The 24,624-nt window shown below is 42.0% G+C and overlaps 1 protein-coding gene across 1 annotated transcript; it reads left to right on the forward strand.

Annotated features, from left to right (window-relative positions):
* The first annotated feature begins 1,042 nt into the window (after positions 1 to 1,042).
* Positions 1,043 to 22,998, forward strand: LOC117443338 (myelin-associated glycoprotein-like). Its single transcript, XM_034079325.1, has 17 exons — positions 1,043 to 1,127; positions 1,775 to 2,125; positions 2,246 to 2,458; positions 3,007 to 3,273; positions 3,920 to 4,025; positions 4,124 to 4,181; positions 4,310 to 4,351; positions 5,967 to 6,081; positions 15,036 to 15,383; positions 15,481 to 15,696; positions 16,172 to 16,438; positions 16,562 to 16,828; positions 16,952 to 17,218; positions 19,197 to 19,284; positions 19,409 to 19,469; positions 20,907 to 21,004; positions 22,650 to 22,998. Exons 1-16 carry the CDS (start codon positions 1,079 to 1,081, stop codon positions 21,000 to 21,002), a joined length of 2,811 nt encoding a protein of 936 aa, XP_033935216.1. The 5' UTR covers positions 1,043 to 1,078; the 3' UTR covers positions 21,003 to 21,004; positions 22,650 to 22,998.
* Positions 22,999 to 24,624: the final 1,626 nt, after the last annotated feature.

The following is a 24,624-nucleotide window of genomic DNA, read 5'->3' on the forward strand; positions in this document are numbered from 1 at the left end:
TAATGTAACTGTCCACTGTGCCATTTGTATCAAGTGAGAGTTAATAAATACACATTAAAAAAGTGAAAAATGTCTATGTCAAGCTTGGCTGAATATTCTCTGTATGAATTATATTGATATTAATACTAAAAATCTATCGTTGGCAGATCCAGTTCAGTCGTCATCAGGCATCATTTATAAGACAGCAGCAGTTTGTTATTTGCAAGTTATTAAAACACAGGATTTCTCACAAAGATCTGGACATTTCCATCAAAGTGCGTTCAAAAATATGAAGTGTAGAGGGCAAGGGTTCATCTTTGAACACATATGGTCTTATAAGAGTTTCTGGTAAAGCATCAGAAAGACAGGTTGGTTAGTCACACTTCTACTGAGATCTGTGCACACCCTGCACCTCAGACCATAATACTACAGGTGAAGAGCAAATCTAACTGTCGTGGCTTCCTTCCTTATTTTCCATCAAGCCACTAGATGCCTTAAACAGACATTTCTAACTCGTTTTCTTTCCTTTATACTTGTGTTACTCACAGTTGATGAGTTGCTTGGCCTCCGATGGTGGGATGATATTGTGCAATGCTCAAAATAAAATACCAAGCTTTTTACACAAAGAAAACAGGCTTTACAATAGTCAAAACAATAGAGGCAAAACTCAACTAAAGCAATAAGCAACTTAGGTATTCTTTCTTGCTGTCTTTCTATGTTAAGGCTGGTATCACTTTGTAACTTAAAGGAACGTCACGATTAGGTGGCCTTTTTTTCTAATAAAATACTTGCTCTAACACCAACATCGATGATGATTTTTCACAACAAAACAACCATGCACTGTGTTCATTCATGCTTTAAGGATCAGTGGGGCTTCAGGGATGCCCATGTCCAGCTGTTTGATTGCATCGTTTGCAAAACCATAGCAGGAATAAGTTCTTCATTTGAACCTAAAGCCTTATTTAAGTCATCTCTATTTTCAAACTGTAAAGAGGAAGGGATCCCCGGCAGTTTTTTAGCACATTGACATAGTAACAGAGGAAACGTCCCATTTCTCCTGTATGTGATACCTGATTCATCAGAGACGTGAGGAGCAGCTATGAGTTTACCAGCGAGAGGATTTGTCGTCTTCCTTCTCTCTGCACAAGGTACTGTACATCTCTTTATATTTTAAGGCAGTGAATGCACCTCAGAAATGCAGAAGATGCTAAGTTTATGAAAAAAATGTAAATAGTGTTGAAGATTTTGATGGGGCACAAGTATTGTCCCAGCTGTGTCTTGTCTCTTGATTGGTCATGTATGTATTTAAGTTCTGGTTTGGTGGGTTCTTTTTGCAATTAGAGGGAATGGGAGTACTTGTTGTTTTTATCCAGTTGCCCTGAATAAAGTTTATTTTCAGTTAAAACATTCGTCTGTCTGCACTTACGTCTACCCTGCGCTGCTCAACCTTAACAATAGGACCTGCATTTTTATGACGATTCAACCTCAACCCTAGGCTCAGTTTAGTCAAATAAAACAACAAGGGGCGCTCATGTAGCTCACCTGTTAAAGAAAGCCGTGTACAAAAAGGGGGTCCATCCAATGAAGTCAAAACGATAGAAATAATCTAAAACTGCAATAAAACAGTCAGAGTTTTACCCTACAAAAGGTTGGCGCTATAACATTATTATACTTGGATAGCGTGGGAGAATATGTAGCTGTGAGAAATGTGGACTAAGCAGCTTCACCAATGAAAATGTGTCTCCTGATGTTGATATGAGTCTGATAATAGCTTCTGGTGTGCTCTGTCTTTCAGTGGTTCAGGGTCAGGATGACTGGGGAGTGACTTACTCTTCTACTGAGATCTGTGCAGTCAAAGGATCAACAGTGGAGATAAGATGCAGCTACACATACCCATCTACATGGAGAGGCAAAGTTAACACAGTTGAGAAAATATTCTGGTTCACTAAACAGAATGATGGTGAACCTGTAGATCTGACCACAGACTCAGAGTACGCAGGTCGTGTAGAACACCTCTGTGAAAACAACATCTGCACTCTGAGGATCAAAGACCTGATAGAGAGCGACTCTGCTGAGTACAGGTTCAGGATCATAACACACTATGATAAGTTTTTTGGTGAACCTGGAGTCACTTTGTCTGTCACAGGTAACACTCATGTTTTATATTTCCAAATGTTCAGTAGCTCAAAATAATATAATTGTGTGGTGTGGTTTTTGCACGTATGTTGAGAGTTTTGTCGTTCCTGTTTCTTCTTCACAAATCCAGATCTCCAGTTGAAGGTGAGCAGAGCGTATTCAGGCCAGGCAGAGCTGAAGTGTCAGACCAGCTGTCGGGCAACTGATAATCCCTATATCTGGTACAAGAATGGAGAGGAACTTCGGACAGGAATATCTTACTCTGGTTTAGTCAACTTTGGTTCAGCAGACATCTATTCCTGTGCTTTAAACGGACAAGAGAATCACCGTTCTCCTTCAGTGTGTGAGTTCACTGCACTGTTTTAAAGAGGACATGTTATGCTCATTCTCAGGTTCATATTTGTATTTTCTCTCTTTGCTGTGACATGTCTTCATGCTTTAATGTTCAAAAAGCTCTTTATTTTTCTCATACTGCCTGTGCTGCAGCAACTCTTTTCACCCTCTGTCTGAAACCAGAGCCCAGTCTGCTCCGATTGGTTAGCTGGCCGGCTCTGTTGTGATTGGTCAACCGCTTATAGATGTCCCGCTCCTTAGCCAATCACGTACAATGTGTTGGAGTGCAAGCGCTCTCCCTGATGGAGATAAACTCCCTCTGCAGGAACACAAGGATTTTAGCTTTTGCAGACCATTTACATGCACTCAAATCTATATGACACACTACAGGAAAGAGAAACCCCCAAAAGCATAACAGGGCCTCTTTAAACATCTTCTGCTTTTGCACTTTGTCATTATCGTTAAGGTTTGCTGCCTCTTCTAGTAGGGGTTACTAAAGAAAAGCTAGTTTGATTTAGCCTTTACAGTAATAGTTGTTTTTCTACTCATCTCTTCCAGATGCTCCAAAGCCTCCCTCTGTGTCAGTGAGTCTCTCTGCTGAGATAGAGGAGGGCAGTTCAGTGACTCTGACCTGTAGCAGTGATGCTAACCCAGCAGCTAACTACACCTGGTACAAGAATGAAACTTCATACTCTTCTATTCTGAATGAAGAACCACAGCTTGTCTTCAGCTCCATGCAGGCCTCTGACTCTGGACAGTATTTCTGTTCAGCTGAGAACAAGCTGGGGAGGAGGACATCGGAAAAGTTCTTTATTGATGTGAAATGTGAGTGAAACAGTTCATTATAAGGTTCAATCTACAGGGGGATATTTTACATAACTATAAACTTCCCTCAGCTATTCTCGCCTATCAGCCGGATACAATTCACTGAGCAGCCTCAGGAGATTTTAGGAGTTGTATGCCCACGGAAAAAACTGAAACTTTGACTTTAATTAAATGTATTATGTCAACAAAGGTCACATAACTGTATTAGGTTAGATTATTATATTAAGTTGAACCTAATATTTTGAATTTCAACGTAATATTATTGCATTCAGTTATCCTGATACAGTTATGTGGTGATTGTTGACATCATACATTTAACTAAAGTCAACATTTTTGTTTTTTAAGTGTTGCTTTTTCAAACTCCTCTCAGTCTAACCTCGGTTCAAAGAAGCCAAACTATTTTAAGAATATACAGAAAAAGGAAGTTTTTTTATATATATATTTGTTTTATATTAATGCAGTCGAAACAGATTTGGTTTTCAGTCTACGACGCAAGTTGCGTGACCTTTCTGCTGTTCTGGTGTCGATGGGCAGCTCGTTCTAACATTTATTGATCCAGGAAAGCAAACAGGCTTGTTTTTGTTCAAGGTTCCAGTTAAAGTACGTTACAGTAAAGTATCTCACAACTGTTTACCTCCATTTCTAGATAATTCCCATATGATGATGAACATCACCAGGTTGGTTCTGGTGGTTCTGGTGGTTCTGGTGGTTCTGGTGCTGGTTCCTCTGCTCCTTGTCTTTCTCTGGATGAGGTAACTCTTTAAATACATAATCATATCCAGCATTGATATGTTCCCCTGTGTACTGACTCTCATATTTATAAATCTGTTTCTTCTTGGATTAAATTCAGGAAGAAGAATGCTTCGATCTCCACCACTGAAGCGAATGAGCCCATAGAGACTGTGGAGGTGAGACAGTGACAGATCGAACTCTAGCAACTGGTTATTACCTGTTGTTGATAAACGAGGTCACATCATACATTACTTGGTTTCCTAATTTTAGTAAACTCACCAAAACTGTACATGATTTATTTTAGATGCATCAAACCAGAGGGAGACTCACCTGGATGAAACAGAAATAAGTGAAACATTGAAGAGGAGACATTTACCCTCAAGTTTCCATGGTGTGAAGTAACAGTAGGTATGAGTGAAAGCAGTCAGAAACAACATGTAGCAGGATATGGAGCAACATGTTTATTTGAATGTACAGTATATACACACACTTTACTGAAAGAGTGGGGGTGCAAACAGAAATGTGCATCAGCTTACATTTAGCATCCTAACTACTTATCATATTTGCAGCATTCCTTCAATGTGTATATTTTGTGTAGTGAAAATGTCATGATACACACACACACACACACACACACACACACACACACACACACACACACACACACACACACACACACACACACACACACACACACACACACACACACACACACACACACCACACACACACACACACAAACACACACACACACACACACACACACACACACACACACACACACACACACACACACACACACACACACACACACACACACACACACACACACACACACACACACACAGGTTGATTCTTCAAATACTGTACCTTACTTATTGTTGAATTATGATCCTCATATTTAAATCCATTCATTCCGCCTTTTCAAATATTTATATACGTATAGATATGTGTTATTTTTGTATTTCTAAAATGATGCTTACATTTGACTCCTTGTTGTTAAATGAAGGTTAAACCAGTTCCTCATTCTCTTACTCATAGCTGTTCTTCTTAGTATCCTTTATAAATATCTGTAACTTGCTTCTTCCTCTTTAAAAAAATGTTTAAGTTCTTCTTTAAACCTCATCATAGATTGTGCTTCAATGTTTAATCAGACAGTACGTCTTGAAAATGGGACTGCTATTGGTTTCCTTCTCTTTTTTTTTAATTGTTATAGTTTCTAAAGTGTAAACAATTATACAAATGTGACTCTGTGACTGTTTTCCAAGAGACCAATATGTTTGGTTGTCCGTCTGTAACGTAACTGTCTACTGTGCTATTTCTATGAATTTAGAGTTAATAAATACACATTTAAAAAGTGAAAAATGTCTATGCCAAGCTTGGCTGAATATTCTCTGTATGAATTATATTGATATTAATACTAAAAATCAAACGTCAGCAGATCCAGTTCAGTCGTCATCAGGCATCATTTATAAGACAGCAGCAGTTTGTTATTTGCAAATGATTAAAACACAGGATTTCTCACACACATCTCATGTGCATTACAAAATATGAAGTGTAGAGGGCAGGGGTACATCTTTGAACAAATATGGTCTTATAAGAGTTTCTGGTAAAGCGTCAGAAAGACAGGTTGGTTAGTCACACTTCTACTGAGATCTCTGCACACCCTGCACCTCAGACCATATTACTACAGGTTAAGAGCAGATCTAACATTAATGATGATGTTCACAACAAAACCACCGTGCAATGTGTTCGTTCCTGTTTTTAGGATCCGTGGGGTTTCAGGGATTTCAATGTTGAATTGTGAGTCACCCATTTTCATCCAAAATAAATTGCATCATTTGCAAAACCATAGCAGGAATAAGTTCTTCATTCTAACCAAAAGCCTTATTTTAAGCATCCCTATTTTCACTGTAAAGAGGAAGGAAACGCAGTTTTTTAGCACATTGACATAGCAACAGAGCAACCGTCCTATTTCTCCATTATGTGATCTGACTGATTTATCATCAGAGACGCTAGGAGCAGCTATGAGTTTACCAGTGAGAGGATTTGTAGTCTTCCTTCTCTCTACACAAGGTACTGTACATCTCTTTATATTTTAAGGCAGTGAATGTACCTCAGAATACAGAAGAAGCTAAGTTTATGAAAATAATCGGTGCGCAAGTATTGTCCCCAGCTGTGTCTTGTCTCTTGATTGGTCATGTATGTATTTAAGTTATGGGATTGGTGGGTTGTTTTTGCGATGAGAGGGAATGAGAGTACTTGTCGGTTTTGCATTTATCCAATAATCCTTGAATAAAGTTTATTTTCAGTCAAAACATTCGTCTGTCTGCACTTGGGTCCACCCTGCGCTGCTCAACCTTGCCAATAGGACCTGATTTTTTATGACAATTCAACCTCAACCCTAGGCTCAGATTAGTCAAATAAAACAACAGGGGCCGCTCATGTAGCTCACCTGTTCGAGAAAGCCATGTACAAAAAGGGGGTCCATCTAATGAAGGCAAAAAGGTAGAAATAAGACTTGTTCATGTGTCTTCTCGCAATTATCACTGGCCCCGTGCATCTCCTAATCGCTATATATCCGGCCTGCTCTCGTCTATCCCACATGCTCCATTGAGATCCAACATCTAGTTTCAGGTGGCCTGTGGAACTGCCAGTCAGCTGTTCCTAAGGCTGACTTCATTTCTGGCTACGCCTCCCTGCAGTCTCTGGATTTCCTTGCTCTCATGCCCCTTTCACACCAACGCCTTTTCAGCTTCGGCTCGGAGCTGGAGCCTGAAAAGTACCGTTTTTTCCTGTTCACACCGCAGAGGCGCCGCCTCAAAGCTCCGGAATCCGGTTCACTTCCAGCTCCAAAAAATTGTCGGTCTAGAGGTAAGAGCTTCGGAGCTAAGAGGCGGCGTCGCTTACGTCTCTCTTACGTCTCTCTTACGTCGAGGCGGGTTGAAGTAGATGCTGAAGACCACAAAGAAGTCTTGCATTTCGCATGTGATGTTTGTAAAGTTCCAAGTAAAGTCGTCCCTTGTAAAGTCGTCCGATGCCTTCCATTTCGTTTCATAAGAGGATAACCAAAGCGAACAGCGCTTCAATACAATCGGCCATTGTTGTTGTTGTCGATGTGAGGGATATTCGCGCGGTTTGGATTTTATGAAGCAGGCACGTAAACGGTGACGTCATGACGCAGCAGCGGCAGCTCTGGGCGGTGTGAACAGAGCGGGAGCAGAAAAGGGAAACCGGAGCTGAACCAGAAAAGCTCCCGCTCGGAGCTAGAAAGGGAAAAGCGCTGGTGTGAAAGCCGCATCACTGAGACCTGGAATACTCCATCCAACACATGCACCCCAGCAGCTCTCTCCACAGCATATTCCTTCTCCCAGACCAACCCGGTATCACGGCAAGACGTGAATATGTGACGATTTACCATGCTGGGAGACGTGAAGATGTCACAACTTTGTCCCTTCAAACGTGACAGTTACACGGTATTGTTAACCCATGGTAACCAGTGTAGAAATAACCGGAAATGCCAAGCAAATGCTACCCCGACGTAATGATTTATTTTTTAATAGTCACACTCGATTATGCCGATTTTCTCGTTGCTGTAACCCATCCTATACAATTAACCATTGTTGTTCTCTACCGTCCACCAGGCGCCTTGGGGGACTTCTTGGAGGAATTAGATAATCTCCTCTCACACATCCCTGAAACTGGCCCTCCCGCTGTACTTCTCGGAGACTTCAACCTCCAGACGGGGAAGATAGACGAACTAACATCTCTGTTAACCGCCTTTGCTTTCTCACTGTCTCCATCCCCACCAACTCATAAAGCTGGCAATGACCTTGATCTCATATTCTCAAGGAACTGCGCTACTTCTAACCTCTCTGTAAACCCGCTTCACACCTCGGATCACTTTTTCATTTCATTCTCTTTACCAACCCAGTCTCACAAAAAAACGTGTAATAACTACGTTGGTCCACAACGTATACGGACGTAGTATTTCTACGAAAACGCCTCTGAAATTGTAAGATCCCTACGTTTTTTTCACCATTCATTCCAATGGCTGGCGTCTATGTCACGTGATCTTCACATTTCTCCCTGCAGAAAAAAAAAACATGGCCGAACTTCGTTTTATTCTCGGTGTAAAATGCCTATTTAAAGTTACTTTGGCCATTAAAATGCGTTTTGATGTCATTTGATGCGAGAAATATGAGTTGTTATTTCAGATTATGTGTGCAGTGGATGTACATGATCTTTAGTTTGCTAGTTATTACGAAGATTACTTCAGGAAATGGTGTCTATACAACGTTTTCATTGTTACCAAGGTGGTTGCTACGGACGATGCTATCGATATTATTTCTGTTATGTTGTGTAACTGTTTACTGGTGTTATCTTTATTGCTACCCCCTTCCCCGTCAAAGTATAGTGTTGGTCCACAGCGCAAACGTATTAGTTTAACAAAATCTGCATCTAAAGATACGTTATTTTCCCCTGTGCAATTCCAGTCTCACATCTCACAGCACATCGTCATTAACAAATACCGGAAACAGACCGAAAACACTTTATTCCGAGTGTACTTGCTTTTCTCTTTGAAAGTCATCACATAACGGCATTGTAATACACGGTTCGGCTGCATTAAATATTACATATCTGACGTAGTTCTGTATTTATAGAGCCCTGATGAGAAGACTTCTAGACAAACATGAGGAACTGCCGCCAACACTGGAAACGTGACGTGGATCATACATATATCAGCCATTAAACAACATCTTACATTTATTTTCACACAATACGTCTCCTCGCAGTATCAACATTAATTCGGCTCACTTTTATATTTGATCCAATTGGTGGATAGGCTGTATTTACACCATAAAGGTGCACAGCTGATATAAAGGGACACCTGGTGGTTAAAGCATGTTATTGAATTTAATTATTTTAATTATTAGATATTAATACGATCCCTATAAAGTATATTCATTACTCGTTATTCTCTACTAATAGTTAATTAAAGACTGTATGTAATGACTATTTTGCACATCCCTTTCAAGATTTCAAGATTTTCTAAGGTTTATTGACATATCATATAGGCCTACACAACTGTGGTGTAGTTCTGCACTGAATGAAAAACTTGGGTTGCAGGTTCCTCAATAGTGCATTACAAGACATCTATCAATATTTGTGCATACCTCCAGCAATGTTAACTATGTTGAAGCACTTATTTTAACTGATATTGTACATAATGTATTATACTCCTATAAGATGTATGTAGATATTTCATCTCCGGCCTTGTCAGGTATTGAACAATCAATAAATAAAAAACACAGAATTGTTGAATATAAAACACAGAATTTGTGTGATTATACTAAATGATTTTCAAATAAACACAACTGCATATTTAACTGTTACACATGCTAATGTAACGCAAATGTTCCAACTTGGGATCAATAAAGTATATCTTATCTTAAGCTGATCGATGGCTACTGCCATATTTGCAAAATGTGCCTCTGAACCTTGACACGTGCATGTTTCAGGCTTATCAATGAACAACTGGAGGGGTCACACACATAAGACCAGCTGTTAAATAAAGCTCTTCTGACCTTAGCTGGCATGTGGGTATATATATTAATACTGCCCATAATGGGCACAAGCAATTTTCACCCATTTATTAATTATATGTTTTAAATGTGAGTGTTTCCTGTCCCCTAAACCTCCAGGGATGTACACAGTTTAATACTGGCAACTTCTTATTATGGGAAAACAAATTTAAAACTACAACTCCCAGTAGAGACGTGCCATAGAGAACATGTTGCGAAACAGAATAGCCAGCATGTGTAGTTCTGGGGACGGGGTGGGGGAGGGGGGACCCGGTAGACCCGTTCAAATCCTGTTTTGGACAGTCTGCCGTGGTTCCATCCCATTTCAAGTGCTGTTAGAATCGGCTTAACCCTCGGAGCACCCTCTCCAATCACAGAGCTTGAGGACTATCACGGGGTTTGTCAAACAGAGCACATGGTGTAGTCCAAACGATAGCTGGGGATTATGGGTAGTGTAGTGTCTTCTGCCATCCTTTACTCCTGGGAATGGACGCTCACATTACCTTTAAGGGCAGCCGACACAAACGAATGCCGTGCTTCCATGAGCGTCAAATCCCGACGCAGATGGGAATACATTGCAATCAGTTGAAAGCTATTTGCGTCCCTTTATGACGCTGAAGGAGCGTCACAATTGGACGCCACGGACACTGACCAAACGTCGCTATTGGACGCTTAGGGAGTGAGAGTGTGTTGCCCGGGAAGGAGGTCAATGGGACAGTCGTAGGGTCGATGAGGAGGAAGAGCTCGCTGTTTACTGAACACCTCTCCTCGGTTATGATATTCAGTGGGGACAGATGACAGGTCAGGCGGTTCGATCTTGGGTGGTGGAGAGGCGGCCTCTGCTGGCGGTAGGGCAGACTGCAGGCAAGAGGATAAGCAAAAAAAACTCCAACTAATGATTTAGCCAGTTACCCAATCAATCTGGGGGTTGTGTGTTCTTAACCAGGGATGGCCCAACACTATGGGGGCATGAGGTGAGGAAATTAGGTGAAACTGAATAAACTCACGATGGTTTCCAGACAGAATGAGGTTTACTGGCTTGGTGCGGTGAGTGACTTGGGCCAGGAATTTTCCATTTAGAGCATTAGCATTAAGAGGCGAATCTAACACTTTGCAGGAAATTCCTGCCTGAGCTGCAATGTCCATGTCCAAAAAGTTCTCGTCCGCCCCCGAGTCCACAAAGGCAAGTAGGGGTAGGGACTGTTGGTTGCAGCAAAGCACGGCTTCTAGCTGCGTTCTGGGTCGGGGGTTGAGAGAGGAGGAAGGGCTTGCCAGAATCCCCACAGCTACTGACAAGCCTGACCTTTTGGCAGATTAGGACAGGAGGAAACGAGATGACTGGTTTGGCTGCAATAAACACATTCCCCAGCCTGGATCCTTCTAGCACGCTCAGATGGTGATAGGCGGGCCCTTCCTTCTTGCATGGGCTCATCTTCAGGGGGTGAGACCGAGTAAGGAGTTGGGAAGGATTTGGAGATTGGGGTAGTGGCAGTGCCAATTTGAGGATCAGGTGAGAAGTAGATTGGGGTGACGGCTATTCCTATCCCTACGTCTCTCTCTGAGGCGATTATCAATCTTGATGGCTGTGGCAATTCAATTATCCAAGCTAACTGGATCATCCCTAGTAGCTAGCGCATCTTTAATTGCTTCGTTCAGCCCCTGAAGAAAAGCATCCTGCAATGACTCGTTATTCCAGCGTGAGTCAGCAGTAACTGTTCTAAACTCAGCTGAAAATTCGGCTACACTACGGGAGCCCTGCCGGAGAGAAAGAAGGCGCCTGGAAGCGTCCCTCCCCCGTACCGGGTGATCAAAAACCTTTTTCATTTCGGAAATGAAAGTCTCATATGACCAGCAAATTTGTGGCTGACTCTCCCTAACAGCTGTAGCCCAATCTAAAGCACTCCCCCTCAACAGACTCATTACATATGCTACCCTAGCCCCATCTGTATGATAAGTACTAGGCTGCTGCTCAAAAACATACACTGGAACAGAAAGGCTCTACAAATACCCAAATCTCCAGCGTATCGCTCCGGTGTGGGAATGACAGCCTCTCGTAGCTGATGGAGAGGTGCGGCAGGAGGGGGGGAGGGGCTGTCGGCTGTGCAGCGGGCTGCGGGGGAGAAGACTGTGAGGTGAGCAGTTTTGCTTGCGTGCCGATCCTTTGTACATTAGTGGAAAGGTTCTGGAGAGTCTCCACTACTTCACGGAGAACCGCCTCGTGATGCCCCACGAGAGCGCCTTCACTGGCCAGGGCTTGGCTGAGTTCGTCCACAGTCTTTGACCGGTGGCCTGTGTCCGCTGGCCAGATCGTTCTGTTACGTTTTCCGAGAGGACCCAAACGCAGGACAAGGCAGAGTGTTGGAAAAATATTTATTTTGAGGTGGAGGAGCGTGGAGAGTAATCCGGCTGGAAATGGCGGCTGGTGATGACAGCACGGCGGCCGGAGAGTGATCCTGGAGCACAAGAAGAACACGAAAGAAGAATATACGGTGTTGAGGAAAATAGCTAAGGCTAAGAAGGCTGAGAGTTTTACCACTGTGGGTTAAACAACAATCTGGCTCTGACAGGTTGTGGAGCCTCCGCTGATATGGCATTTGTAAATGCTGATGGGAATCAGGTGTGTAGTAGGGGAGGGTGCACAGCTGATTACAGCAGGAGGAGGTTTGAGCTGGGAGCCAGGAGTGACAGCCACCACGCCCACACAAACACAGACAGGGAAAGGGAAAACAAACACAAGGGAGGCGACTGGAATAGTACAGCCACCACAGTCACGAGTTGACACAGCGGTTGCCAAACCAATTCTGAAGAACTCTTTATGCAGCTCGAGGTTTTAACTAGTTCGGAGTGTAATAATCAACATTCTTCATCAGTGAGACTAAGCATTATGGACCCTGAATCTAACTAGAGCTGTCGTCCATAGGAAAGAATGCGCGCCAGGGAACCTTCGTCCCTGAACAGTGAACTACCTCCTTAAGAGAGATAGCAGCAATACCCAAGGCCGTAGACCTATGACGTGGGAAAGGAGACAGTGAGAGGAGAAAATAATCAACTTTGTCAAAAGTTGAATACCCAAGCAAATTATTTCCCGTATATGTTGTTACATCATAGACAAAAACTACAGTTTTTTTGCATTTAATATTTATTACATTATAGAAAACTTGTTACCTCTAATAATAAACAAATAACTCGTATAAGGAGAATCAAAAAGAAATACACAAGCCAACTTTAAAATAAATCAGCACCTTTGAGAACTTCTCTCCACATATCAAACATCCCGGTAAGCCAGCATCGTTTGCTGTGAAAGCAGATAACTCTGTCCACGCAGAAGTAAACCCTCTGTGTGTCTCCGATACTTTTATTTGATTTATCCATAGTTCGCTCATCGAGCCGGGGTCAGGTTATCCACCTGCAAGAAAAGGCGCTGGCGCGGGACCGTAGCAGGATATGACGCATATTTTAGTTGACCTAATTAAAACAGTTTTTTAAATTGTTTTATGTGTCACAGTATCACCTCAAAATACAAGATACTAAATATTTTCAACCGTGCAACAAAATATAAAAAGTCCTACAAATATTTGTATTTCCTTCTTATTTTTGTTTTGCTCGAAAGTCGCGGGTTGCCAACCCCTGTCCTAACCTATCAAGCTCTCCTCTCCTCTTTCTCTGCTTCGATCTCTCAGGCAAAAAGCACTTTCTTTCAAGATAAGATCCATTCTTCCTACTCCAATCCCAAAAAACTATTTTCCAAGCGACTTTGTTAACTACTTTGAAAAAAAGGTTTGGACCCTATACCATCAAACCTCCTTCAAACTATCCCTCCTGATATTCTACTGTTTCTCACCCATTTCATCAATACTTCTCTAACTTCTGGTCACTTTCCAAACAGTCTCAAGGAGGCAAGAGTAAACCCTCTCCTAAAGAAACCCACTCTCAACCCGTCTGATGTTATAAACTACAGGCCTGTCTCTCTCCTCCCGTTCCTGTCTAAAACACTTGAATGCACAGTCTTTAAACAACTCTCCTGCTATCTCCATCAGAACAACCTTCTGGATCAGCACCAGTCTGGTTTCAAGGCAGGTCACTCCACAGAAACTGCTCTCCTGGCTGTCTGTGAGGAACTGCACACAGCTAAAGCAGCCTCCCTCTCCTCTGTCATCATCCTTTTGGACCTGTCCGCTGCATTCGACACGGTGAATCATCAGATCCTCTTTCGCACTCTCCAAGAACTTGGAGTTTCAGGCTCTGCACTTTCCCTCCTCACCTCATACCTCAAAGACCGCACCTACAGGGTTACTTGGAGAGGGTCCGAGTCCGACCATTGTCAATTAACTACAGGGGTTCCTCAGGGCTCTGTTCTTGGTCCCCTCCTCTTCTCCCTGTACACAAACTCGCACGGATCAGTCATTAGCCCGCATGGTTTTTCATACCACTGCTACGCTGACGACACCCAATTAATTCTGTCCTTTCCCCGCTCAGAGACCCAGGTCGTCGCACGCATCTCTGCTTGTCTAGCAGACATCTCTCGGTGGATGTCTGCTCATCATCTCAAGCTCAACCTTGATAAGACTGAACTGCTTTTTCTTCCGGGAAAAGATTGTCCCACTCTTGACCTGACTATCAACATCGGCACCTCTGTTGTTTCCCCGACTCAGACTGCAAGGAATCTGGGGGTGACCCTAGATAACAACCTGTCCTTCACTGCAAACATCGCTGCTACAAACCGCTGCTGCAGATACACGCTCTACAACAAATGAAGAATCCAATTCAAGACAATGGTACTTGCGTACCATGCTGTGAATGGATCTGGCCCTTCCTACATCAAGGACATGGTTAAACCATACACCCCAGCACGTGCACTCCGCTCTGCATCAACCAAACGGCTCGCTGCACCCGCACTGTGAGGGGACCCAAGTTCCCATCAGCAAAAACACGTGGGTTTGCTATCCTGGCTCCAAAATGGTGGAATGAGCTCCCATTGACATCAGGAAAGCAGATAGCTTACACACCTTCCGGCGCAGACTGAAAACTCATCTCTTTCGACTCCACTTTGAGCATTACAATTACTAACAAAGCACTTATATACTAACAAAGGGCTGGCTTATCTAAAGCCAGTTGAATAGCACTTGAAATACTTGGCTCTATGAAACCTGATGTACTTATATGATTCTGTTTTCTTCTAGTTTGTATCTTCTTGGTCGAATGCACTTATTGTAAGTCACTTTAGATAAAAGCGTCAGCTAAATGTAATGTAAAATAATATAAATCTGCAGTAAAACAGTCATCGTTTGTATCCAAAAGGTTAGCGCTATAACAATATTTTACTTTGATAGCGTGGGAGAATATGTAGTTGTGAGAAATGTGGACTAAGCTGCTTCACCAACGAAAATGTGTCTCTTGATGTTGATATGAGTCTGATTATAGCTTCTGTTGTGCTCTGTGTTTCAGTGGTTCAGGGTCAGGATGACTGGGGAGTGACTTACTCTTCTACTGAGATCTGTGCAGTAAAAGGATCAACAGTGGAAATGAGATGCACCTACACATACCCATTCAAAGTGTGGTTTACCATAGTTAAGAAAACGTTCTGGTTTACTAAAAAGGAAGATGGTGAACCTGTAGATCTGAAAACAGACTCAGAGTACGCAGGTCGTGTAGAGGATCTCTGTGAAAACAACACCTGCACTCTGAGAATCAGAAACCTGAGAGAGAGCGACTCAGCCGAGTACAAGTTCAGGATAATCATCCAAAAAGGTGGATCATATATTGGTTCACCTGGAGTCACTTTGTCTGTCACAGGTAACACTCATGTTTTATACTGTATTTCCAAATGTTTAGTGGTTTTTGCACGCATATTGAGAGTTTTGTTGTTCCTGTTTCTTCTTCACAAATCCAGATCTCCAGTTGAAGGTGAGCAGAGCGTATTCAGACCAGGCAGAGCTGAAGTGTCAGACCAGCTGTCATGTACCTAATAATACTCCCTACATCTGGTACAAGAATGGAGAGGAACTTTGGACAGGAATATCTTACTCTGGTTTAGTCAACTTTGGTTCAGCAGACATCTATTCCTGTGCTTTAAACGGACAAGAGAATCACCGTTCTCCTTCAGTGTGTGAGTTCACTGCACTGTTTTAAAGAGGACATTTTATGCTCATTCTCAGGTTCATATTTTTATTTTCTCTCTTTGCTGTGACATGTCTCCATGCTTTAATATTCAAAAAGCTCTTTATTTTTCTCATACTGCCTGTGCTGCAGCACCTCTTTTCACCCTCTGTCTGAAACCAGAGCCCAGTCTGCTCTGATTGGTTAGCAGGCCGGCTCTGTTGTGATTGGTCAACCACTTAGATATGTCTCGCCCCTTAGCCAATCACATACAATGTGTTGGTGGAAGCGTCAGCCAATCAAATCATATGCCAGTACAAGCTCTAGCCAATCAAACCGCTGCTTGTGTGTCAGGGGCGGGAGATTCATGTGATTGGTTGTTGGTCGAGCTTCAGACAAGCCCAGCTCCAAGCTTTTTTTTAAGCTGTAGTGTGGACGGGCCGTTATACATTCACAGTTGTATTTCTACCCCTTTTCTCCTCCAGATGCTCCGAAGCTTCGCTCTGTGTCAGTGAGTCCCTCTGCTGAGATAGAGGTGGGCAGTTCAGTGACTCTGACCTGTAGCAGTGATGCTAACCCAGCAGCTAAATACACCTGGTACAAGGATGAAACTTCATACTCTTCTATTCTGAATGAAGAACATCAGTTTGTCTTCAGCTCCATCAATTCCTCTGACTCTGGAGAGTATTTCTGTACAGCTGAGAACGAGCTGGGGAGGAAGACATCTGAAAATGTCTTTATTGATGTGAAATGTGAGTCAAACAACTTATTTAAAGGTTGAATCTGTCCATTTATGGCATGGGAAGGTTGTGTTCATTACTACTTTTTCAGCTCTATTATTGTATGACTGAGTTTTGTTTCCACATTTCCTCCAGATGCTCCAAAGCTCCCCTTTGTGTCAGTGAGTCCCTCTGCTGAGAGAGAGGAGGGCAGTTCAGTGACTCTGACCTGTAGCAGTGATGCTAACCCAGCAGCTAACTACACCTGGTACAAGGATGAAACTTCATACTCTTCTATTCTGAATGAAGAACATCAGTTTGTCTTCAGCTCCATCAATTCCTCTGACTCTGGAGAGTATTTCTGTACAGCTGAGAACGAGCTGGGGAGGAAGACATCTGAAAATGTCTTTATTGATGTGAAATGTGAGTCAAACAACTTATTTAAAGGTTGAATCTGTCCATTTATGGCATGGGAAGGTTGTGTTCATTACTACTTTTTCAGCTCTATTATTGTATGACTGAGTTTTGTTTCCACATTTCCTCCAGATGCTCCAAAGCTCCCCTTTGTGTCAGTGAGTCCCTCTGCTGAGAGAGAGGAGGGCAGTTCAGTGACTCTGACCTGTAGCAGTGATGCTAACCCAGCAGCTAACTACACCTGGTACAAGGATGAAACTTCATACTCTTCTATTCTGAATGAAGAACCACAGCTTGTCTTCAGCTCTACGCAGGCCTCTGACTCTGGACAGTATTTCTGTACAGCTGAGAACAAGCTGGGGAGGAGGACATCGGAAAAGTTGTTTATTGAAGTGAAATGTGAGTGAAACAGTTCATTCTAAGGTTCAATCTACAGGGGGATATTTTACTGATCATAACTACAAACTTTCCTCAGCTAATCTCGCCTATCAGTTGGATAAAATTCACTGAGCAGCCTCAGGAGATTTTAGGAGTTGTATGTGTGGCGGTGTGGTGAGGGTAGGTGTTAGGAGTCGGTTGCGAACAACGCCACCTGGGGGAGTTTCGCCCCCAGGAAATTATAAAGGTCTAATGCTGATAAGAACAATCAGGTTTGTTTTACACCACGGGCAGAGACAGTTTTAAGGGTCAGAATACAGTTTTATTTATAACATACAAAATATCTAAAAACACCACACACAATACATTTGAATAAAATACCCACTTTGGGGAAACGGACAGGGCTTGGCTTACCACAGCGGCAGTTAACAAAAAGGGGAGTAAGGAGTCCAAAATAAATCACCCGTGACACTGCACACCACTCAAAACGAATACGTGAAGAAAACCACTGCCACCACCAGGGAGTCTGCCGCCTCAGGGCCACAGCACCTATCCGGCACAGGATAAAATGTTATAGTTCTGACAAAAGGATAAACAAAAGGAAACAACAAAATACACCAAATCTGAATGAATGTAAACAACAAATGAATAAAGAAATTAAACCAAATTAAAGCCAATGTAAAGGACTGCAAGGAATAAACAAATTCAATCAAATGAAAGCAAATGTAATGGACAATTCCCTGACGCCAAGAACGGCTCCAGCAACAGGCCAGAGCAAGCAGTCTGGGCCTGTCCACAGCGACGAGCCACAGCGACGAGCGAAGCTCACAGAGAGCCCAACACTCACAGAGAGCCAAAACAGCAGCACGGGACGGGAATGATGGCCAAAGGTGGGGAGGGAGAATAGTTGGAACACCCCTGGAAAGGGGATTAGAATTACTACAAAATCTGTATGAAAGTGACGGTTTAACTTACAATATGGGGGGGGGGGCGCTCATACGTACCACCCCGTGCAGCCAGGCGCAGCCACAGAGCCGACAAGGGAGGGAATGAGACCTGCAAATCCCACGGCCAAATCCCGCTGTGACATAAATAATCGATAAGGCAGGGGAACTACGCAGCAGATTTAAAGAGAGCAGACAACGGCACTCACCAACAGTGTGCAACGCTGCTATCACGGAGCCTCTGGCAGGGCAAATGCCTCTTCTAACGACATCAGCTGCGCTAATATGGGAAAGTGTCAGCAGTGTGTAGCTTGAATAAATGACAGACTGCACAGTGCTTTACCTGTCCGGAAGAGAGCAGGACATGAATGCTGCCACGCCAAACAATTTGCGTTACCACGCCAGGCTGCAGCCGCCACAGGAGAAGCGGAAATGGGAGGGACCAAGTTTGGCACCTCAGCTTAAATAGCCGGTGCGCACAATTGGTGCGCTGGCCTGGTGCCAAGCAGCGGCACAGAGGGAGAAGACTTCCGGTCATGTATGCACACGGAAAAAACTGAACCGTTGAATTTAATTAAATGTATTATGTCAACAAAGGTCAAATAACTGTATTAGGTTAGTTGGAACCACATATATTAAGGTGCACCTATTATTTTGAATTTAAATGTAACATTATTGCATTCAATTATCCTGATACAGTTGTGTGAAATATGTTGACATAATACATTTAATTAAAGTCAACATTTTAGTTTTAAATGCTGCTTTTTCAAACTCCTCACAGTCCAACCTCGGTTCAAAGAAGCCAAACTATTTTAAGAATACAGAAATAGGACGTTTTTTAAATATACATTTGTTTTATATTAATGCCATCGTGCAGTCGAAACATATTTGTTTTTCAGTCTACGACGCAAGTTGTGTGACCTTTCTGCTGTTCTGGTGTCGATGGGTACCTCGTTCCAACATTCACTGAAAGCAAACAGGCTTGTTTTTGTTCAAGGTTCCAGTTAAAGTGTGTTACAGTAAATTATCTCACAACTGTTTACCTCCATTTCTAGATAAATCCCCAATGATCATGAACATCACCAGGTTGGTTCTGCTGGTTCTGGTGCTGGTTCCTCTGCTCCTTGTCTGTCTCTGGATGAGGTAACTCTGCAAATACATAATCATATCCAGCATTGATATGTTCCCCTGTGTACTGACTCTCAAAAATGTTTTTTTATGATCCTTTTATTCATAAATCAGTTTTTTTTTTCTGGATTAAATTCAGGAAGAAGAAGAAGGCTGTGAGCTCCACCACTGAAGCGAATGAGCTCATAGAGACTGCGGAGGTGAGACAGTGACAGATCGTGCTCCAGCAACTGGTTATTACCTGTTGTTAAATAGGGTCATCTTGAAAATGTGCATTTACCTTAGTAACTACGTTCTTAACCTGTTAAGCCCGAGAGACCCCGGTTCCGGGGGCCTCCTGCAATATCTTGCAGAAAACAGTGTCTGAGGGCATGTTCATGTAATAAACTATGAATGTTTTATATCCATGTAACGGAAAGAAACTAACATCGAACTGATCATTTTAATTTTTTTTTCAAAAAAACCCCCACAATGCTAATGCTGAGCCTCTGAATTAGCAGCGAGCGAACCATGCTAACAGATGACTGCACCGAAATTCACTCACAAAACCTTATTATTTATCTTTGCTGCACATCTCAACCCATCGTTTCACATCGTGGAGGACACAGAATCGATGGTTATCCTCATTATCACGCAATCATACAAACTCTCGGAGATAATAACAAGAGCACACATGAAGACAGCTAGTTAGCCAAAAACGGCAAAATGGCTCACCTTGGTCGTAATCTGGTCAAAAGTGGTCTTCAATTGCATTAAAACGATAAAAACGATGCTGAAGTTAATCCATAGGTTAATCCAATGTGTCTGTGTCCCTTTGAATGATTTCTGATAATCCATGAGCAATAAATCTGCTTTTCGGTTTTGAGATGTCAGACCTAGAGACAGCTTCACTATGGAATTTGCGCGAAGACGCCTTTTTCTTTTTAACATGAGTGTGTGCGGGACGATTCCCCTTCGATTCTATTGGCTCTGACGGTCAGAAAGAGATGTCACATGTCAAAATCGACCAAGGGGGGCCAGAGATAAGGAAAATATACCCAAATGGCCCCAGAAGAGGTTTTTTTTGCTAAATCTCTCTAAAAAGGTCAAATATCACTTGTTTTGCCTCAATCTTGATACAGGGTACTTATTATATGTTGTACTTTGGATTCCTAAAGCTTTTAGTCTACTAACCCATCATCCAAGGATAGTTTTCACTATATGTACAACATATTCTTTGGACGGACACTATAATTTACAGTTTTTTACCATGTTCAATCTGAATTTTCTTTAAAATAAAAACATCTATATTGATTCTGACTTTTCTACATCCAACTCACAGGTTTATCATTACTTTGAGAAAAAATATTATTAATGTACCCCTTTTAGAAGGGAAGATATGGGTATTTGTTCTGGGAATGTCATTTTCGAGCCTGAGACCTGAAAAACAGGCTTAGGGCTAAACTGGTTAAAGGAACTACCAATGTGTATTTCCACAGTGACAGATCCTACTCTAGAAACTGGTTATTACCTGTTGTTAATAAGCGAGGTCACACATCACACATTACTTGGTTTCCTAATTTTGGTTTAATATAAAATAGAATTGTATTTCTCTCAAATGATGGCCTCTGACTCTCCTCTCGTTGTCTCTCCATCAGTTAGACCCTTGTCCTGTGTATGAGAACGTCTCAGACCTGAACATGGTCTCTGCAGAACAGACAGAAGAACCAGGGGAGCAGGAGGACCTGGTGTGAAGGTCAGCAAGCTCTCACTCAGCTGTATTTATGAAAACAAACCCAAAACAACTTCCTGAGAAATAACTCACCAGAACTTTACATGATTTATTTCCGATGCATCAAACCAGAGGGAGACTCACCTGGATGAAACAGAAATAAGTGAAACATTGAAGAGGAAACATTTACCCTCAAGTTTCCATGGTGTTAAGTAGCAGTAGGTAGGAGTGAAAGAAGTAAACAACAACATGTAGCAGGAGCTGGAGTAAACTGTTTATTTTAATGAACAGTATACAGTATACACACACTTTACTGCTAGAGTGGGGGTGCAAACAGAAATGTGCATCAGCTTACATTTAGCATCCTAACTACTTATCATATTTGCAGCAATTCTTCAATGTGTATATTTTTTATAGTGAAAATGTCACGATAAAAGTAAAATTGGGGAAAAAAGAAACAAAGACAATATTTGCACAACACACACACACACACACACACACACACACACACACACACACACACACACACACACACACACACACACACACACACACACACACACACACACACACACACACACACACACACACACACACACACACACACACACACACACACACACACACACACACACACACACACACACACACACACACACACACACACACCATGCTTCCATCACTTCTGGGGTCATTACATTGAGTTACATGTAATTCCTGGAGACCTATCCTAACCTTAACCATAACCAAGTCTTCACCCTAAAATTAATGGTAAAATTCCTTATGTCCCCATAAGGGAGGCGAGTCCCCGCACGTGAGTGTAAAAACAGATTTAGGTCCCCACAACGTAACCAGATGAGTTACCCGGTATCATTTTACACACATGCTAACTACTTATCATATCTGCAGCAATCCTTCAATGTGTATATATTGTATAGTGAAAATGTCACGATAAAAGTAAAATTGGGAAAAAAGAAACAAAGAGAGAATTTGCACAACACATGCATCTTTACAAACATACACACACACACCATGTTTCCATCATTTCAGGGGACATTACATTGACTTACAGTACATGCAATTCCTGGAGACCTATCCTAACCTTAACCATAACCAACACATACCTAACCCTAACCAAGTCTTCACCCTAAAATTAATGATTCCCCTCATGGGGACCTCCATTTTGTCCCCATAAGGGAGGCGAGTCCCCACACGTGACTGTGTAAACAGATTTAGGTCCCCACAAGTATAGTAATGCTAGGCCACACACACACATGCACGCACACACACACACACACACACACACACACACACACACACACACACACACACACACACACACACACACACACACACACACACACACACACACACACACACACACACACACACACACACACACACACACACACACGCGCGCACACATACACACACACACACACACACACACACACACACACACACACACACACACACACATACACACACAGTTTGATTCTTCGAACGCCTTACTTATTGTTGAATTGTAATCCTCATATTAATCCATTAATTCCACCTTTCCAAATATTTATATACGATGTGTTATTTTTGTATTTCTAAAATGATGCTTACATTTGACTCCTTGTTGTTAAATGAAGGTTAAACCAGTTCCTCATTCTCTTCCTCACAGCTGTTCTTCTTAGTATCCTTTATAAATATCTGTAACTTGCTTCTTCCTCTTTTGAACAATGTTTAAGTTCTTCTTTCAACCTCATCATAGATTGTGCTTCAATGTTTAATCAGACAGTAGGTCTTGAAAATGGGACTGCTATTGGTTTCCTTCTCTTTTGTAATTGTTATAGAGTGTAAAAACTATACAAATGTACCTGAGTTTAATTTTAATCCTTTTTATTAGCTATTGGAAAAGTAATCTTGCTGTTTTCCAAGAGACCAATATGTTAGGTTGTCCGTCTGTAATGTAACTGTCTACTGTGTCATTTGTATCAAGTGAGAGTTAATAAATACACATTTAAAATGTCTATGTTAAGCTTGGCTGAATATTCTCTGTATGAATTATATTGATATTAACACTAAAAATCAAACGTCAGCAGATCCAGTTCAGTCGTCATCAGGCATCATTTATAAGACAGCAGCAGTTTGTTATTTGCAAGTTATTAAAACACAGGATTTCTCACACACATCTGGATATTTCCATCACAGTGTGTTCAAAAATATGAGGTGTAGAGGGCAAGGGTACATCTTTAAATAAAAACAGGATTTAATAAGAGTTTCTGGAAGAATCAGAAAGACAGGTTGGTTAGTCACACTTCCACTGAGATCCGTGCACACCCTGCACCTCAGACCATAATACTACAGATGAAGAGCAAATCTAACTGTCGTGGCTTCCTTCCTTATTTTCTATCAAGCCACTAGACGCCTTAAACAAACATTTCTAACTCGTTTTCTTTCCTTTATACTTGTGTTACTCACAGTTGATGAGTTGCTATGATATTGTGCAATTCTCAAAAACAAATACCAAACTTTGTACACATAAAAGAAAACAGGCCTTTACAATAGTCAAAACAAAAGAGGCAGAACTCAAATAAAATAACAAACAACTTATGTATTCTTTCTTGCTTTCTTTTTAAGTCAAGGCTTGTATAACTTGGTAACTTAAATGGTAGTTGAATGGTTGAAAACGGTTCCTCGCCGTCGGAGTTGTAGTCTTTTATACTGTGTTGACTACAGACGTCACGATTAAGTGGCCTTTTTGTTTATAGAAAACTAAATACTGGCTCTAACATTAATGATGATTTTTCACAATAAAACCACCATGCACTGTGTTCGTTCGTGTTTTTAGGATCAGTGGGGCTTTAAGGATGCCCTTGTCCAGCTGTGAGTCACCCATTTACATCAACTATGTTTAAACAAGTTAATGCATCTTTTGCAAAACCATAGCAGGAATAAGTTATTCAGTTTAACTTGGAGACTTAGCGTGATTCATGTTTTAAAACTGTGAAGAGGAAAGACACCCTGGGAAGACACACTCTTCATTCACTTTTTTATGTATTTTATACATGTGTCCCCGGCGTGTCAGGGAACTCACGCAGCGTCAGAAAACACAACCCTCTCTATTTTCCTCCATACCCAAATCTCTAAAAACGGGGCTGCAACGGATCTGATACAGACTGATATAGATTTGAAATTAGTCTGACGTCAGTGACGAGGAGCTCCGCCTATATGGGCAACTCTCCACCAATCAGGGGAATGAGCGGTTGCCGTGGCATGGGAACACCATGGTAACAGCATGGTAACAGCATGGTAACAGCATGGTAACATGATGCTCGTGCCTCACCCCCCTCCTTTGCAGGGGGGCGTGGTCAGCTGCAGCTCATTTGCCACAGAATCAGCCCTTGGAAAAACAGGGCTGGAATACAGCAAATAGAGCTAAATGAGGCATGGCTAAAATGCATGATCTGTTTGGTATTTTGAAAATAATCTTCACAGACATGTTTTATATAGGTATGGTCCTACAATATATTATTCAAATATAGCATGATAGGTCCACTTTAAGTCTGATTAAAGATACTAAATTAATAGGTGATCGAAACACTGCTGTACTGATGTCTTGCTTTTGGATACTTAGTAAAAAAGGAAGGAAACCA

Source organism: Pseudochaenichthys georgianus, unplaced genomic scaffold (assembly GCF_902827115.2).
Source record: "Pseudochaenichthys georgianus unplaced genomic scaffold, fPseGeo1.2 scaffold_587_arrow_ctg1, whole genome shotgun sequence".
Taxonomy (NCBI): domain Eukaryota; kingdom Metazoa; phylum Chordata; class Actinopteri; order Perciformes; family Channichthyidae; genus Pseudochaenichthys; species Pseudochaenichthys georgianus.